The 18638-nt window shown below is 42.2% G+C and overlaps 2 protein-coding genes across 2 annotated transcripts in view; both read left to right on the top strand.

The window, feature by feature from the left end:
• The first annotated feature begins 312 nt into the window (after positions 1-312).
• On the top strand, positions 313-2366 carry atpsckmt (fATP synthase c subunit lysine N-methyltransferase). The gene is made up of 4 exons (XM_026148699.1): positions 313-932; positions 1618-1755; positions 1849-1899; positions 1990-2366. Exons 1-4 carry the CDS (start codon positions 657-659, stop codon positions 2149-2151), a joined length of 627 nt encoding a protein of 208 aa, XP_026004484.1. The 5' UTR covers positions 313-656; the 3' UTR covers positions 2152-2366.
• A 66-nt stretch (positions 2367-2432) lies between these two features.
• Positions 2433-18638, top strand: part of LOC113009975 (E3 ubiquitin-protein ligase MARCH6-like) — a 36974-nt gene continuing 20768 nt past the window's right edge. The window contains exons 1-7 of the mRNA XM_026148698.1: positions 2433-2744; positions 3782-3881; positions 4501-4574; positions 4691-4834; positions 5396-5468; positions 6495-6675; positions 7222-7474. Coding sequence (XP_026004483.1) covers positions 2726-2744; positions 3782-3881; positions 4501-4574; positions 4691-4834; positions 5396-5468; positions 6495-6675; positions 7222-7474 — 844 coding nt within the window. The 5' untranslated portion in view covers positions 2433-2725. The remainder of the gene's footprint in view (positions 2745-3781; positions 3882-4500; positions 4575-4690; positions 4835-5395; positions 5469-6494; positions 6676-7221; positions 7475-18638) is intronic.

The following is an 18638-nucleotide window of genomic DNA, read 5'->3' as shown; positions in this document are numbered from 1 at the left end:
AATGAAAAACATTCAAATGAATTTGAATTTAAATATACATTTGAAAAAAATGTCAGAGTTTAGCCACCAGAACATTATTCACAGAATTCTGGCATTTCACACAAAGTTTATCAGTGATTTTCATAAAATATCTCACATAATATATTCAATGTTCAAGGTTCTATATTTGTCACATGCATAGTTATACAAGTATAACCACAGTGAAATGTAACCATTCATTATCTAGTTACTTTTAAGTTTGCAATTGGAAATTGGTGTTTATTATTATTTGTTATTTTTTATATATATATTTTATTTATTTATTTTTAACCACGCTCGAAACATAATGAAAGCTAGCTTGAATGGGAACGAAAGCGGGGAGGAACGGTTTGTAGTTCCTCTTTGTTATCCACTCGGGCCGATTATAGCCTTGCACAGGTCGTGTATTACAATGCTTACATGTTACAATAACATATAAATAGCAGGACTTTGAACTATGATAATCTCTTTTTTCGTAACTAAGGACAACATAGACTTGCAATTTGTTCGAACAATATTTAATTTCATTTATGAAAACTTGAGGTCGAATAAGTAAGAGCTTGCTAGCTGAAACACAGTCCCCGCTGTCATTCATGGAGTAGAGTGAACGATTGCAGACGTTGCGTTAAACTAGCGTCATGTCACAAGAGGAGCTCCTGCTGGACTCGGGACAGCCTAATGAGGATAACAGGGACAGAAAGGGCAGGAGCCGCATTGGGCTCGTCGTAACAGGTTTAGTGGGAGGGTCGCTGGTTGCTCTGTACGCAGTGGCTGCTCCGTTTGTAGCCCCTGCCCTGAGGAAAGTCTGCCTCCCGTTTGTCCCGGCCACCACGACTCAGGTGGAAAACGTCCTCAAGGCGTTAAGGACAAGGTCGGGAACCCTGGTGGACATAGGCAGCGGAGATGGAAGGATAGTAAGTACTGTTCTGCCCTCTGAGCCCCCTCAAGAACTATAAAATTATAGTTGCAAGAAAAATAAAAAGGTATTGAAAGCCTTTAGAGAAACCATGATTTTATGCAAGGCGCAGTTATAGATTAACAAAATATAATCAAACTTTAAAAAAAAAAGCAAAAAAAAGCTCGTAAATCATGTCTGATCAATCATGTCTTAGTGATCGCTAAGGCTTTATTATCTACAAGCTCCAGCAGGTGTGTCCCGTAGCTGTTCAGGAGAACAGGGGACCAGTTCCGCCCTACAGACTGTTTAGTTTATGAGTATCTGGGATGTCATGTGGCTGAACAACTGTTATGTTGTTGGTTTACTTTTGTGCTTTGGATCGTGTCTTACACCTTTTGCCATCCTGTCCTAAGCTTCAGGTCAGGTCATAACTGTTGTCCTGATATCGTCTGTTCTTTATACAGTTTTGAAATAGTCCTGGTCTTATGACAGCTGGGCTAGGCTTAAAAAAATCCAGGGCTAGTGCAGTGTTAGGCTTGAAGGTTACCACGCATGAAGGCCAGAGGGTTAAAAAAAAATTGAAACTGTTTTTGCAAACAGCCTTAAAGGGTGAAAATTTAATTTCAGTAGCAACCAATCTAACATGATTTACAAACGTGTGTGTGTGTGTGTGCTATACTGTTTCCCCTTGCTTCTTGCAGGTGATTGCAGCAGCCAAACATGGTTTTCGTGCGTCAGGGTTTGAGCTGAACCCCTGGTTGGTGTGGTACTCTCGCTACAGGGCCTGGAGGGAGGGAGTCTACCGCTCCACCTCATTTCACATCTCAGACTTGTGGAAGGTCAGTGGTTTCTGAAAACAAACCTTTGTTTTACAGACATCTGCTGTAATGAAGTTAGTCATTTAGCATGTTACTTCCTTTTTCCTTTCTTAGGTCAGCTTTGCTCAATACTCCAATGTTGTCATTTTTGGAGTCCCTCAGATGGTGAGTACCTCTGTGTCTCACCAAAATGCAGAAACTTGTGGAGTTCAAATCATCATGCTAATTATGTTTGTTTGCTGCTTTTATCTTCAGATGGAGAAGCTTGAGCTGAAATTGGCAAGCGAGCTGCCTAGCACAGCCAAGGTGGTGACCTGTCGCTTCCCCTTCCCTACGTGGATTCCTGAAAGTACCGCGGGGGAGGGCATAGACACTGTATGGGTGTATGATGCAAAGACATTTAAATCACACCTGTAACATAAGAAAATCAAGTCTAGAACACCATTCTACTCTCAGATTATTTTAAAAACTTTTGTAAAAATTTTGATAAAACTAACTGTAACTGGAAATAGTTGCATATATCTCTTAACATTTAAAACCACAAAAACAGGAAAAAAGGAAAGGTCAGTGCTGTACATTTGAAATGTGTGACCATGTGAAATGACCATGACAATAAAAATGATGATTGAGTATTACTGTTTATTGTTGTATAACGTTGCCCATAAGTTTCAGTGCAAGTTGCGGGGATTATACCAGAGTCCTAGGAGGAAGCTGCACAACTGGGAAACTGGCTTGTTGCGCGGAGCTGCCATCTAGTGGTGAAACTATCACATTAACACTTGTTGTTTTGTGTACCGCTAGCTGATGAGCCATGAAGTAAAACAAGCTGAATTTAATTTGAAACGCATGATGACGTCAAACTTAACAGGGCACTGAAATAAAAAGTCTTTCTAGAAATGTTTACATCTAGATAGCCGGCAGTCATCGCTGCTGCACGGACTGCTTAAATCCAGACTGCTGTGGAGCAGGGCTGCTTTAGCAGCCAGCCAAGATGGACACCGCTGAGGAAGGTAGCTAATGCCCAAACTTGATTACCTTAGCGCTAAATGGTAAAGTCATTCATGCTGACTTTGCATGTGACCTAACCGGCCCTCAACTGTTGTTGGTAGCAACGACCACGACTCCGTTGTCTTAAACTTCAGCAAAGGTTCTCCAGAAGTAGAGAAACCGCTAGCCAATTAGCGTTAGCCAGCCAGCTAGCTGGCATTAGCTTACACCCTATAAGCTGTCATGTCTATGTGGAACCAGAAATCCTAGAACGCATTACATGGGCACCGGATAGTGGTTACAACGTAGAAATTGTAGAGGGAGTCCAATTCACAGTGAAGCCACACGCAAAATTATCTAATTATGAGTTAACCTTTAATAAGTTGAGCCATTGAAACCGTTATGGGAGCGTACCGAACAGTATGACATGATAAGCTAGCGGTACGTTGGTAAGGTCGGCAGGTTAGCGCATTTAGGCTACCATTTGACAAGGCTCATTCACAACTTTGCGAGTTCAACTAAAGAGAAATTGTTATTATGACGAATGCTCTCGACATACTCCAAAAGCCTGCATTTTATAGTATATTTGGACTTCCAGAAAACAAGCCCATTATATTTTCCCTGAGCGAGAATGAAATTGTTTTTAGCCACTAGCATATATCTGAAGGATATACCATAAATATATATAGCTAAGGGTGGTATCCTAACTCGTGTCATGCTCCTACTTCTTGGGCTAATTATAGTCATTTTATTTTTGTCATGCAGTGACACTGATAATCCAAGGATTTACAGTTTGCCCTAGTCTGACCTATACTGTTACAGTCACTTTAAATACGAATCCAATGCACAGACTCAGTCCTGACACATGTACACTGTTAGCGTTTTGTAGAAAGGTATTAGTAGTTTTGTATTACGGCTCACATGTGTTTATTAGTGTGGCTCAGTATATGTTTGGTGGGGTGTTTTTTTTTTTTTTTTGCTTGTTTAAAAAAAAAAAAAAAAGCACTGCCAGACTGTCTTTAGCTATGCAGATTCTTATCACTGTGTGCCTTTTGTACAGCCGATATCTGCCGGGTATGTCGGTCAGAGGGGACCCAGGACAAGCCCCTTTACCACCCTTGTGTTTGCACCGGCAGCATCAAGTTCATCCATCAGGAATGGTATGCGAGTGAGCAAGATGTTCATGTAAAAACTTTATGGTTTTCTCTTTTCGCTTGCTTTTCATGGCTTGCAGGTTTTGGTTTTTGGTCACATGGAAGTGCACGTGGTTGTGCAGTCCACAGAAATTACTAGATGTGAATTTCCAATTACATTTGCAAACAGTTGGATTTATCCTGCAGACCTTGTCTTTTTTGGAGGGGGGCAGTCTCACTGTGATGCTGTAAGATCTGCCTTTCATGTGGATGTTGCTTTGGTCATCTATTTAAAAATAAATAAATAAATCTAGAGCTGCCTCTTTCAAAAGGGGTAATTTGCCCTGCCATACTGCAACCGTTTTTCAAGAATGCTTTAAAAGTATGGGGGAAAAAAAAGGTTTCAGTGTGTTGACTCGGTCTCAGAATTCCCCAGATCGCAATCTTACCAAGGTTAATTAATGTAGGATTTGCTGGAAAAACAAATGTGATCCACAGAGGACCCACCTTGCTTAAGGACTTAAGGATGTGTGCTAACATCTTGTTCCTTGATACCCCTGGACATGTTCAGAGACTACTGAGGAAGATTCTTGTGCAATTCTCTGTGAGACATGGGTAAATTCACTGTTTCATTTTGTTTTCACAGCTTACTGCAGTGGCTGAAACACAGTAGAAAAGAATACTGTGAATTATGCAAACACAGGTTTGCATTTACACCAAGTAAGTTGTTTTTATCAAATCATTCAATGTCTTAAGACTGCATTCATTTGTTGTTAGTGCCTTCAAATGCCCAGTTATTATCTGACAGTTTATTTCTGTATTGCTCTTCTCATCAGTCTATTCTCCAGACATGCCATCTCGCCTGCCTGTGCAGGACATCTTTGCAGGGCTGGTCACCAGTATTGGAACAGCCATCAGATACTGGTTCCACTACACACTGGTGGCCTTTGCCTGGCTAGGTGTGGTACCGCTCACAGCATGTAAGCCACATCTTGGAATTGCAACTAACGATTACTTTCATTATTTGTCAGTATATTTAAATAATAAATTTACTCTAAACATAAGAGGATTTAAAAAATTTATTAAGCTTTCCATTACCTGAACATGTCCTAACACACTTCCCAGTGTTTGCATATGAAACCACAGTATCAAATGTGAAACAAAGATTTGGGGAAATTTTATGTTTTAAGTGGAGGTAAAACATTTGAATTGGTTAATTGACTAAACGTACAACCAGTAAAAAAAAAAAAAAAAAAAAGATGCTTGAAAACAAATAGTTCTGTGGACCCAAAGGGGCTAATGTTTGACTAGCATAAATAAATCACATGTGCTCTAATTAGATGTTTCAGTTCAGCACAGCGTGAAATGTAACACCATAAATGTACAAATTTGAAGCAGTTTGGTTTTAGTTATAAACTAGTTGAGAAGTGATCGCCATGTTGGGGGTTTTGTGTGTGGGGCTTTTTTTTGTTTTGTTTTGTTTTTTAATTTATTTATTTTTTTCCCCGTCAATTTTGCTTTCATTCTGTGTTTCCCAACAGGTCGTATCTACAAGTGTTTATTTACCGGCTCTGTGAGCTCTCTCCTTACCCTGCCATTAGATATGCTTTCAACGTAAGTGTCTGCTTTTGGTTTTGTGCCTCCTCTGTCACAAAGTCAAGCTGCGTTTGTTCTGTCGTGTACTTTGCTTTCTTTATGGCTTGCACAGTGTTGCTGTTTAAATCAGTGCGTCCCAACGCTTTTTATTTATTTTGTGTTCTTCTCATGTTCCTCACAGCCCTATCAGAAGAATGCATGGCATGTTTCACATTTCGTCATTTGGATTAGTTTGACCTGAATGTTGTTCATAAAACGTACCCTTTTCTTTTATTTCTCCTCTGTCTCTCAATCAAGCTGAACTACTGTCACTAGCAACTCTGAATAACCCAGAGATCATGGGAAACTATAAATTTCTGTTCCAGAAAGACTGTTACTTCTGAGTTTATCTCAGACTCCTTCCCTCCCACTGCACCAGAACCAGCTGATTTACACTTTATTTCTTTTCCTCATTCATAAAGTCGCTCTTTAAATGCAGGCTGCTGACAGTCTGTTAAAATTCAAAGATTCAGTCGTTAAATGATGTCAACAACATTTTTAAGGTGCAGATTCTGAACCCCAATATATTTTCCACTAAATCCCCTAAATCAGTCTCAGTTGGTCCAAGCGCCATCACAAGCCAAAATAGGATTTTGGCACAAGCCAAAATAGGATTTTGGTTTGTGATGACCTCTTCGTGGGCGCTGACATTTTCTCTGCTTTGTAGCGTGCATGCTAATTAGCTCTGCTGTGTGGTGCAGTGCTGCTCTTTTCCTCTCTGTTCACAGTGCTGCATCTTTGCTTGTTTTCAAACTTATGTGTAATTTTCATCCTCCAAATGTGTCCATCTACATGTCCATGAACAGACAGCAAATGTGGAACTGGTTTTGTCCAATGCAAACATTCTGCTCTGCAGTCCTCCAAAATCCCAACAACACAATATCTCGTCAGTGACTGTCAAATGTTTCTTTGTAATGGTTGCAAAATCTCATTAGTGGCAGAAATAGTGTTACTTAAATAATCTGAATGTTTTTTGAAAATTGATGCCATGTCTCCTTCTCACAGGCAAAACCTGCTTGCTGACTGCCTCCAAGGCTGTTTTGTGGTCACATGCACACTATGTGCCTTCATCAGCCTGGTGTGGCTCAGAGAGCAGATTGTGCATGGAGGCGCTCCTCAGTGGTTAGAGCAAAATCAACCCCCACTGGTTCCTAATCAGCCCAACGGCCCTGCACCAGCTAATCAGGTGAGTTTTGTTTGTTTTTGTTTTAATTTATTTTTTCATCCTCTTTAAATCGGAGCAAGAGTGGGGCTGATAAAGACTTCCTAAATTCTGTTAGCTTCCTGCTACAGTTTACCATTACTCTGACATGGTTGGCATAGCAACAGACTCATATCTGTAAAAGTTTGCTAGTTAACGCTCAAAACAGTTTCTAGTTAAAATCATACATTTTATAATCTCTGACAGCAGCAGACAGATTTGGCCAGAGGTGTTGTGTTTTCGGGTTGTACATGTGTCTCATTCTAACACAGTAGCCCGTTAATGATGTTCAAAGCTCCCTGTGAATATTTAATGTGATAACGATGGAGTGATGAATTACATTTTGCATCCCAAACATTAGTGGTCACATCTGGACAATGTGGATATAAACTCCATAGTGACCCCAAGACAGGAGTTTGATTAAAATACTTTCTGTTTTTCAAATACTGAGCTTACATAAGCACAAAATTACTTTATTAACTTTTAGCAGGTTTTATTAATGAACTGTCATGTCTTTCATTATATTCACAGGGTGTGGGCGGTAATGCTGCAGCCAATGCTCAGGATCCTGCAGATGCTGAAGCTGCCCAGAATCCTGCAGAGCTTGGTCCAGATGGGCTGGCGCCTGCTAACGTGCATGTAGCTGGCAACCATGATGAGGCAGAACTGGATGATGATGAGGACGATGATGATGATGATGATGAAGGGGAGGATGATAACGAGGAAGAAGAGGATGATGAAGGGAGGGATGAAGATGCTGCCGATGCCAATGATGGAGGACAAGGTAGGCGAGCATTTTTCGGAACGTTATCTTTAATGTGTTTGTTTTAAACACTTGCTGTTCTGCTGTGGCACCGTTACTATTTCTTGACAGATGAGTGGTTCTGGACGTTTGTGGCTTTGAATCAGTAATGTTTGAAAAGCCTTCAGCACGACGTGTACTAAGTCTTACAAAGTCTTTGGAAGGCCTTTGGGTTTGGGTTATTTTTTTAGGGCCCGAGCACCGAGAGTGCGAAGGCCCTATTGTATCTGCTCCGTTTCTTATTATTATTATTATTATTATTATTATTATTATTAGGGCCCGAGCACTGACAGTGCGAAGGCCCTATTGTAATTGCTCTGTTTATTATTATTATTATTATTATTATTAGGGCCCGAGCACTGAGAGTGCGAAGGCCCTATTGTATCTGCTCCGTTTCTTATTATTATTAGGGCCCGAGCACTGACAGTGCGAAGGCCCTATTGTAATTGCTCTGTTTATTAGGGCCCGAGCACTGACAGTGCGAAGGCCCTATTGTAATTGCTCTGTTTATTATTATTATTATTATTATTATTATTCCGGCAAATGAATTGGCCGTTTGAGGGCCTAAACATGCTCGAAAACTCATGAAATTTTGCACACGCGTCAGGTCTGGTGAAAATTTACGTATTTTAATGTTCTCAGACATGGCCAGGGAAAATTAGCTCAGTAGCGCCACCTAGAAAAATTAAAAACGCGAGCCCCCGGTATGGGTATGACCTACACGTTTGAAAGTCGGTACACCTATATAACGTTCAGAGTCGAACAAAAAAGTCTATTATGGCAATGTCCTAAACCCAACAGGAAGTCCGCCATTTTGGATTGAAGGTGACATTTTGGGTCTGATTTTACCGTTTCCATGCCTTGTACTTTAACGAACTCCTCCTTGGGATTTGGTCCTATAAACTTCAAATTTGGACAGTGTCAACTACACCCTTGTGCCATGTTAAATTGCGGAGCTTTTGAGTTTTCACAATACTATGAGGCCGTGGCGCCATGGCGAATTTCGATGACTCGCCATGAAAATCTTATTGCCTCTCATTCTGTCATACATGTTCCGATCTGGACCAAAGAGCACACATATGATAAGGCTCCAGCCCTGAACATATTTCAACTGCCATATTTGACGTCAGCGACAGCGCCACCTAGTGGGAACAGGAAATGTCATGTTTTACACTTTGGGGTACAGTATTGTGATGGGTGACATCTGCAGCCTCAAATTTCTCCAGGAAAGGCGTAAGGAGTTGGTCTTGGGGTACAGTGAAAACTGTGACTTTTCACGAAATGGTGTGACCTCAGCAGCATGGCGAACTTTGATATCTCGCCATGAAGAAACAAATTAGTATAACTCCATGAAATCCAGTCTGATTAGTACCAGACTTTACAGGCATGATATCAGAGCCGCCCTGAACAAATTGATGTGCCCATTGTCAGGAATATGAAGAGCGCCACCTAGTGGGAACAGGAAATGTCATGTCTTACACTTTGTTGTACTGATTTTCACAGGTTCATTGTGGATACCTCAAAAGCGGTGAATGTCACCATCAGTCCTTCATGATGCTGCAGTGCAAAAATTGTGACTTTATACTGAACGGCGCACCCTGGTGGCAACGCTGTTCACCATGAAAAATGAAGTGGTTTTTGAGGGGCTTGGAAAGTTTAAAAAGTCTTGAAATTTGGCCCACACCTCCAATGTGCTTAAGGCTTTGTTGTTATGTGATCATTTTCATTGAATATCCCAAAATGGCTCCACAGCGCCCCCTACAAAATTTCAAAACCACAGCCCCAGCTCTGTGTTTTATGTATGAGTCTGAAACCTGGTAAGATTATAGGAGATATCAAGATGTACAAAAAAGTCTCTTGGAGCAATATCCCAAATCCAACAGGAAGTCAGCCATTTTAAAATTAATGTGTAATTTTGGCAACATTTTCCCCTCTTTCCAGGCACCGTTCTTTGACGAACTCCTCCAAGGGATTTCATCATATTGAACCAATCTCCAGTGTGTGGAATCTAAAGACCTTTGTGATGTTAAATTGCGAAGCTTTTTACGTTCAGGGAAACGAGGTTGTCATGGCGGCACTTAGAGTTTGAATCACTCGCCAAAAAGCAGTAATCTGCTGTCACTCAAAATCAAAATGTCCAAACTCTCCCAAAGGTCGCAGGCGTGATGAGACACGAGCTAGGAAATGTTTGTTATGCCATTTGTCAGTAATGGTTAGAGCGCCACCTAGTGGGACGACTATAATGATGATTGAATGAGATGAAATGTTAGCTGGTGGTTAAATGCATGAATTCCATCAATGTGACATCAGATCGGAGGTGCTGGTTGTAGGTGTTGGGCGTAGCTCGACGCGATGGGGTGCGAGGGCCCTCATAACGCTGCTTGCAGCTTTAATTATTATTATTATTATTATTATTATTTCGGCAAATGAATTGGCCGTTTGAGGGCCTAAACATGCTCGAAAACTCATGAAATTTTGCACACGCGTCAGGTCTGGTGAAAATTTACGTATTTTAATGTTCTCAGACATGGCCAGGGAAAATTAGCTCAGTAGCGCCACCTAGAAAAATGAAAAACGCGAGCCCCCGGTATGGGTATGACCTACATGTTTGAAAGTCGGTACACCTATATAACGTTCAGAGTCGAACAAAAAAGTCTATTATGGCAATGTCCTAAACCCAACAGGAAGTCCGCCATTTTGGATTGAAGGTGACATTTTGGGTCTGATTTTACCGTTTCCATGCCTTGTACTTTAACGAACTCCTCCTTGGGATTTGGTCCTATAAACTTCAAATTTGGACAGTGTCAACTACACCCTTGTGCCATGTTAAATTGCGGAGCTTTTGAGTTTTCACAATACTATGAGGCCGTGGCGCCATGGCGAATTTCGATGACTCGCCATGAAAATCTTATTGCCTCTCATTCTGTCATACATGTTCCGATCTGGACCAAAGAGCACACATATGATAAGGCTCCAGCCCTGAACATATTTCAACTGCCATATTTGACGTCAGCGACAGCGCCACCTAGTGGGAACAGGAAATGTCATGTTTTACACTTTGGGGTACAGTATTGTGATGGGTGACATCTGCAGCCTCAAATTTCTCCAGGAAAGGCGTAAGGAGTTGGTCTTGGGGTACAGTGAAAACTGTGACTTTTCACGAAATGGTGTGACCTCAGCAGCATGGCGAACTTTGATATCTCGCCATGAAGAAACAAATTAGTATAACTCCATGAAATCCAGTCTGATTAGTACCAGACTTTACAGGCATGATATCAGAGCCGCCCTGAACAAATTGATGTGCCCATTGTCAGGAATATGAAGAGCGCCACCTAGTGGGAACAGGAAATGTCATGTCTTACACTTTGTTGTACTGATTTTCACAGGTTCATTGTGGATACCTCAAAAGCGGTGAATGTCACCATCAGTCCTTCATGATGCTGCAGTGCAAAAATTGTGACTTTATACTGAACGGCGCACCCTGGTGGCAACGCTGTTCACCATGAAAAATGAAGTGGTTTTTGAGGGGCTTGGAAAGTTTAAAAAGTCTTGAAATTTGGCCCACACCTCCAATGTGCTTAAGGCTTTGTTGTTATGTGATCATTTTCATTGAATATCCCAAAATGGCTCCACAGCGCCCCCTACAAAATTTCAAAACCACAGCCCCAGCTCTGTGTTTTATGTATGAGTCTGAAACCTGGTAAGATTATAGGAGATATCAAGATGTACAAAAAAGTCTCTTGGAGCAATATCCCAAATACAACAGGAAGTCAGCCATTTTAAAATTAATGTGTAATTTTGGCAACATTTTCCCCTCTTTCCAGGCACCGTTCTTTGACGAACTCCTCCAAGGGATTTCATCATATTGAACCAATCTCCAGTGTGTGGAATCTAAAGACCTTTGTGATGTTAAATTGCGAAGCTTTTTACGTTCAGGGAAACGAGGTTGTCATGGCGGCACTTAGAGTTTGAATCACTCGCCAAAAAGCAGTAATCTGCTGTCACTCAAAATCAAAATGTCCAAACTCTCCCAAAGGTCGCAGGCGTGATGAGACTCGAGCTAGGAAATGTTTGTTATGCCATTTGTCAGTAATGGTTAGAGCGCCACCTAGTGGGACGACTATAATGATGATTGAATGAGATGAAATGTTAGCTGGTGGTTAAATGCATGAATTCCATCAATGTGACATCAGATCGGAGGTGCTGGTTGTAGGTGTTGGGCGTAGCTCGACGCGATGGGGTGCGAGGGCCCTCATAACGCTGCTTGCAGCTTTAATTATTATTATTATTATTATTATTATTCACCCCAAACAAGGGCCTTTTTGAGGGCCTAAACATGCTCAAAAACTCATGAAATTTTGCACACATGCCAGGTCTGGTGAAAAATTTTGTATTTTAATGGTTTTACATATGAGCACTGGGAAATGGCTCTAGAGCGCCACCTATGCCTTGTTAAATGCAGCCCTACGACCACATCGTTTGAGCTACATGTATGAAATTTGGCACACATGTGTATCATGCCAAGACGAACAAAAAAGTCTGTGGGCCCATTGACGCAAACCCAACAGGAAGTCCGCCATTTGGAAGAGAAGGTGACATTTTGGCTCTAATTTTGCCATTTCCATGCCTCGAACTTTTGCGAACTCCTCCTTGGGGTTTCATTTCATAACCTTCAAATTTGGACAGTGTCAACTACACCCTTGTGCCATGTTAAATTGCGGAGCTTTTGAGTTTTCACAATACTATGAGGCCGTGGCGCCATGGCGAATTTCGATGACTCGCCATGAAAATCTTATTGCCTCTCATTTTGTCATACATTTTCTGACCTTGACCAAAGAGCACACATATGATAAGGCTCCACCCCTGAACATATTTCAAGTGCCATATTTGACATAAGGGCCAGCGCCACCTAGTGGGAACAGGAAATGTCATGTTTTACACTTTGGGGTACAGTATTGTGATGGGTGACATCTGCAGCCTCATATTTCTCCAGGAAAGCCTTAAGGAGTTGGTCTTGGGTTACAGTGAAAACTGTGAGTTTTCGCGAAAGGGTGTGACCCCAGCAGCATGGCGAACTTTGATGTCTCGCCATGAAGAAACAAATTAGTATAACTCAATGAAATCCAGTCTGATCAGTACCAGACTTTACAGGCATGATGTCAGACCCGCCCTGAACAGATTGATGTGCCCATTGTCGGAAATACGGACAGCGCCACCTAGTGGCAACAGGAAATGTCATGGCTTTAACTTTGTTGTACTGATTTTCACAGGTTGATCGTGGCCACCTCAAAAGCGGTGAATATCACCATCAGTCCCTCGTGATGCTTCAGTGCAAAAATTGTGACTTTAAACTGAACGGCGCACCCTGGTGGCAACGCGGTTCATCATGAAAGATGAAGTGGCTTTTGAGGGGCTTGGAAAGTTTATAGAGGCTTGAAATTTGGCACACACCTCCAAATGGATGAAGGCATTGTTGTTATGTAACCATTTTCCTTGAATAGCGCAAAATGGCTCCACAGCGCCCCCTACAATATTTCAAAACATCAGCCCCTGCTCTGTGTTTCATCTATGAGTCTGACACTTGGTAAGCTTGTGTAAGATATCAAGATGTACAAAAAAGTCTCTTGGAGCAATATCCCAAATCCAACAGGAAGTCAGCCATTTTAAAATTAATGTGTAATTTTGATGACATTTTCCCCCCTTTTCAGGCCTCATACTTTGACGAACTCCTCCAAGGGATTTCATCATATTGAAGCATTCTTCAGTGTGTAGAATCTAAAGACCTTTGTGATGTTAAATTGCGAAGCTTTTTCCGTTCAGGGAAACGGGGTGGTCATGGCGGCACGTAGAGTTTCAATCACTCGCAAAAAGCAGTAATCTGCTGTCACTAAAAAACACAATGTCCAATCTCTCCCAAAGGTCGCAGGTGTGATGAGACTCGAGCTTGGAAATGTTTGTTATGCTATTTGTCAATAATGGTTAGAGCGCCACCTAGTGGCATGACTATAATCCTGGTTGAATAAGATGAAATGTTAGCTGGTGATTAAAAGCATGAAATCCATCAATGTGACATCACATCGGACGTGCCGGTTTGAGGTGTTGGCAGTGGCTCGACGTGCCGGGGGTGCGAGGGCCCTCATAACGCTGCTTGCAGCTTTAATTATTATTATTATTATTCAGGCGAAACAAGGGCCTTTTTGAGGGCCTAAACATGCTCAAAAACTCATGAAATTTTGCACACATGCCAGGTCTGGTGAAAAATTTTGTATTTTAATGGTTTTACATATGAGCACTGGGAAATGGCTCTAGAGCGCCACCTATGCCTTGTTAAATGCAGCCCTACGACCACATCGTTTGAGCTACATGTATGAAATTTGGCACACATGTGTATCATGCCAAGACGAACAAAAAAGTCTGTGGGCCCATTGACGCAAACCCAACAGGAAGTACGCCATTTGGAAGAGAAGGTGACATTTTGGCTCTAATTTTGCCATTTCCATGCCTCGAACTTTTGCGAACTCCTCCTTGGGATTTGGTTGTATAAGCTTCATCTTTGGTCAGTTTCAACTACACACCTGGGCCATGTTAAATTGCGGAGCTTTTGAGTTTTCACAATACTATGAGGCCGTGGCGCCATGGCGAATTTCGATGACTCGCCATGAAAATCTTATTGCCTCTCATTTTGTCATACATTTTCTGACCTTGACCAAAGTGAACACATATGATAAGGCTCCACCCCTGAACATATTTCAACTGCCATATTTGACACCAGGGACAGCGCCACCTAGTGGGAACAGGAAATGTCATGTTTTACACTTTGGGGTACAGTATAGTGATGGGTGACATCTGCAGCCTCAAATTTCTCCAGGAAAGCCTTAAGGAGTTGGTCTTGGGTTACAGTGAAAACTGTGACTTTTCGCAAAAGGGTGTGACCCCAGCAGCATGGCGAACTTTGATGTCACGCCATGAAGAAACAAATTAGTATAACTCAATGAAATCCAGTCTGATCAGTACCAGACTTTACAGGCATGATGTCAGACCCGCCCTGAACAGATTGATGTGCCCATTGTCGGAAATACGGACAGCGCCACCTAGTGGCAACAGGAAATGTCATGGCTTTAATTTTGTTGTACTGATTTTCACAGGTTCATCGTGGCCACCTCAAAAGCGGTGAATATCACCATCAGTCCTTGATGATGCTTTAGTGCAAAAATTGTGACTTTAAACTGAACGGCGCACCCTGGTGGCAACGCGGTTCACCATGAAAGATGAAGTGGCTTTTGAGGGGCTTGGAAAGTTAAAAAGGCTTGAAATTTGGCGCACACCTCCAATGTGGTTAAGGCTTTGTTGTTATGTGATCATTTTCATTGAATATCCCAAAATGGCTCCACAGCGCCCCCTACAAAATTTCAAAATCACAGCCCCTGCTCTGTGTTTTATGTATGAGTCTGAAACCTGGTAAGCTTATAGGAGATATCAAGATGTACAAAAAAGTCTCTTGGAGCAATATCCCAAATCCAACAGGAAGTCAGCCATTTTAAAATTAATGTGCAATTTTGGCAACATTTTCCCCTCTTTTCAGGCATCGTTCTTTGACGAACTCCTCCAAGGGATTTCATCATATTGCACTATTCTTCAGTGTGTGGAATCCAAAGACCTTTGTGTTGTTAAATTGCGAAGCTTTTTACGTTCAGGGAAACGGGGTGGTTATGGCGGCACGTAGACTCTCAATCACTCGCCAAAACGCAGTAATCTGCTGTTACTCAAAAACACAATGTCCAATCTCACCCAAAGGTCGCAGGCATAATGAGACTCGAGTTCGGAAATGTTTGTTATGCCATTTGTACATAATGGTTAGAGCGCCACCTAGTGGAACGACTAACTAATCATGAATGAATGAGTTGAAATGTTAGCTGGTGGTTAAATGCATGAATTCCATCAATGTGACATCAGATCGGACGTGCTGGTTTCAGGTGTTGGGCATGGCTCGACACGCCGGGGGTGCGAGGGCCCTCATAACGCTGCTTGCAGCTTTAATTATTAGGGCCCGAGCACTGAGAGTGCGAAGGCCCTATTGTATCTGCTCCGTTTCTTATTATTAGGGCCCGAGCACTGAGAGTGCGAAGGCCCTATTGTATCTGCTCCGTTTCTTATTATTATTATTATTATTATTATTATTATTATTATTATTATTCAGGCGAAACAAGGGCCTTTTTGAGGGCCTAAACATGCTCAAAAACTCATGAAATTTTGCACACATGCCAGGTCTGGTGAAAAATTTTGTATTTTAATGGTTTTACATATGAGCACTGGGAAATGGCTCTAGAGCGCCACCTATGCCTTGTTAAATGCAGCCCTACGACCACATCGTTTGAGCTACATGTATGAAATTTGGCACACATGTGTATCATGCCAAGACGAACAAAAAAGTCTGTGGGCCCATTGACGCAAACCCAACAGGAAGTCCGCCATTTGGAAGAGAAGGTGACATTTTGGCTCTAATTTTGCCATTTCCATGCCTCGAACTTTTGCGAACTCCTCCTTGGGATTTGGTCGTATAAGCTTCATCTTTGGTCAGTTTCAACTACACACCTGGGCCATGTTAAATTGCGGAGCTTTTGAGTTTTCACAATACCATGAGGCCGTGGCGCCATGGCGAATTTCGATGACTCGCCATGAAAATCTTATTGCCTCTCATTTTGTCATACATTTTCTGACCTTGACCAAAGTGAACACATATGATAAGGCTCCACCCCTGAACATATTTCAACTGCCATATTTGACACCAGGGACAGCGCCACCTAGTGGGAACAGGAAATGTCATGTTTTACACTTTGGGGTACAGTATTGTGATGGGTGACATCTGCAGCCTCAAATTTCTCCAGGAAAGCCTTAAGGAGTTGGTCTTGGGTTACAGTGAAAACTGTGAGTTTTCGCGAAAGGGTGTGACCCCAGCAGCATGGCGAACTTTGATGTCACGCCATGAAGAAACAAATTAGTATAACTCAATGAAATCCAGTCTGATCAGTACCAGACTTTACAGGCATGATGTCAGACCCGCCCTGAACAGATTGATGTGCCCATTGTCGGAAATACGGACAGCGCCACCTAGTGGCAACAGGAAATGTCATGGCTTTAATTTTGTTGTACTGATTTTCACAGGTTCATCGTGGCCACCTCAAAAGCGGTGAATATCACCATCAGTCCCTCGTGATGCTTCAGTGCAAAAATTGTGACTTTAAACTGAACGGCGCACCCTGGTGGCAACGCTGTTCAACATGAAAGATGAAGTGGCTTTTGAGGGTCTTGGCAAGTTTATAGAGGCTTGAAATTTGGCACACACCTCCAATCTGACGAAGGCTTTGTTGGCATGTGATCATTTTCATTGAATATCCCAAAATGGCTCCACAGCGCCCCCTACAAAATTTCAAAACCACAGCCCCAGCTCTGTGTTTTATGTATGAGTCTGAAACCTGGTAAGCTTATAGGAGATATCAAGATGTACAAAAAAGTCTCTTGGAGCAATATCCCAAATCCAACAGGAAGTCAGCCATTTTAAAATTAATGTGTAATTTTGGCGACATTTTCCCCTCTTTTCAGGCTTCATACTTTGACGAACTCCTCCAAGGGATTTCATCAGATTGGACCGATCTGAAGTTTGTGGAATCTAAAGACCTTTGTGATGTTAAATTGCGAAGCTTTTTACATTCAGGGAAACGGGGTGGTTATGGCGGCACTTAGAGTTTCAATCACTCGCCAAAAAGCAGTAATCTGCTGTCACTCAAAAACACAATATCCAATCTCTCCCAAACGTCGCAGGTGTGATGAGACTCGAGCTCGGAAATGTTTGTTATGCCATTTGTCGGTAATAGTTAGAGCGCCACCTAGTGGGACGACTATAATCATGGTTCAATGAGATGAAATGTTAGCTGGTGGTTAAATGCATGAATTCCATCAATGTGACATCACATTGGACGTGCTGGTTTTAGGTGTTGGGCGTGGCTCGACACGCCAGGGTGCGAGGGCCCTCATAACGCTGCTTGCAGCTTTAATTATTATTATTATTATTATTCACCCCAAACAAGGGCCTTTTTGAGGGCCTAAACATGCTCAAAAACTCATGAAATTTTGCACACATGCCAGGTCTGGTGAAAAATTTTGTATTTTAATGGTTTTACATATGAGCACTGGGAAATGGCTCTACAGCGCCACCTATGCCTTGTTAAATGCAGCCCTACGACCACATCGTTTGAGCTACATGTATGAAATTTGGCACACATGTGTATCATGCCAAGACGAACAAAAAAGTCTGTGGGCCCATTGACGCAAACCCAACAGGAAGTCCGCCATTTGGAAGAGAAGGTGACATTTTGGCTCTAATTTTGCCATTTCCATGCCTCGAACTTTTGCGAACTCCTCCTTGGGGTTTCATTTCATAACCTTCAAATTTGGACAGTGTCAACTACACCCTTGTGCCATGTTAAATTGCGGAGCTTTTGAGTTTTCACAATACTATGAGGCCGTGGCGCCATGGCGAATTTCGATGACTCGCCATGAAAATCTTATTGCCTCTCATTTTGTCATACATTTTCTGACCTTGACCAAAGTGAACACATATGATAAGGCTCCACCCCTGAACATATTTCAACTGCCATATTTGACATCAAGGACAGCGCCACCTAGTGGGAACAGGAAATGTCATGTTTTACACTTTGGGGTACAGTATAGTGATGGGTGACACCTGCAGCCTCAAATTTCTCCAGGAAAGCCTTAAGGAGTTGGTCTTGGGTTACAGTGAAAACTGTGACTTTTCGCAAAAGGGTGTGACCCCAGCAGCATGGCGAACTTTGATGTCACGCCATGAAGAAACAAATTAGTATAACTCAATGAAATCCAGTCTGATCAGTACCAGACTTTACAGGCATGATGTCAGACCCGCCCTGAACAGATTGACGTGCCCATTGTCGGAAATACGGACAGCGCCACCTAGTGGCCACAGGAAATGTCATGGCTTTAATTTTGTTGTACTGATTTTCACAGGTTCATCGTGGCCACCTCAAAAGCGGTGAATATCACCATCAGTCCCTCGTGATGCTTCAGTGCAAAAATTGTGACTTTACACTGAACGGCGCACCCTGGTGGCAAC

The sequence above is a fragment of the Astatotilapia calliptera genome, chromosome 18, assembly GCF_900246225.1.
Source record: "Astatotilapia calliptera chromosome 18, fAstCal1.2, whole genome shotgun sequence".
In the NCBI taxonomy this organism is placed as follows: domain Eukaryota; kingdom Metazoa; phylum Chordata; class Actinopteri; order Cichliformes; family Cichlidae; genus Astatotilapia; species Astatotilapia calliptera.
Note: the sequence above shows the minus strand (reverse complement) of the source record. Positions and strands in the feature narration are given on the sequence as shown.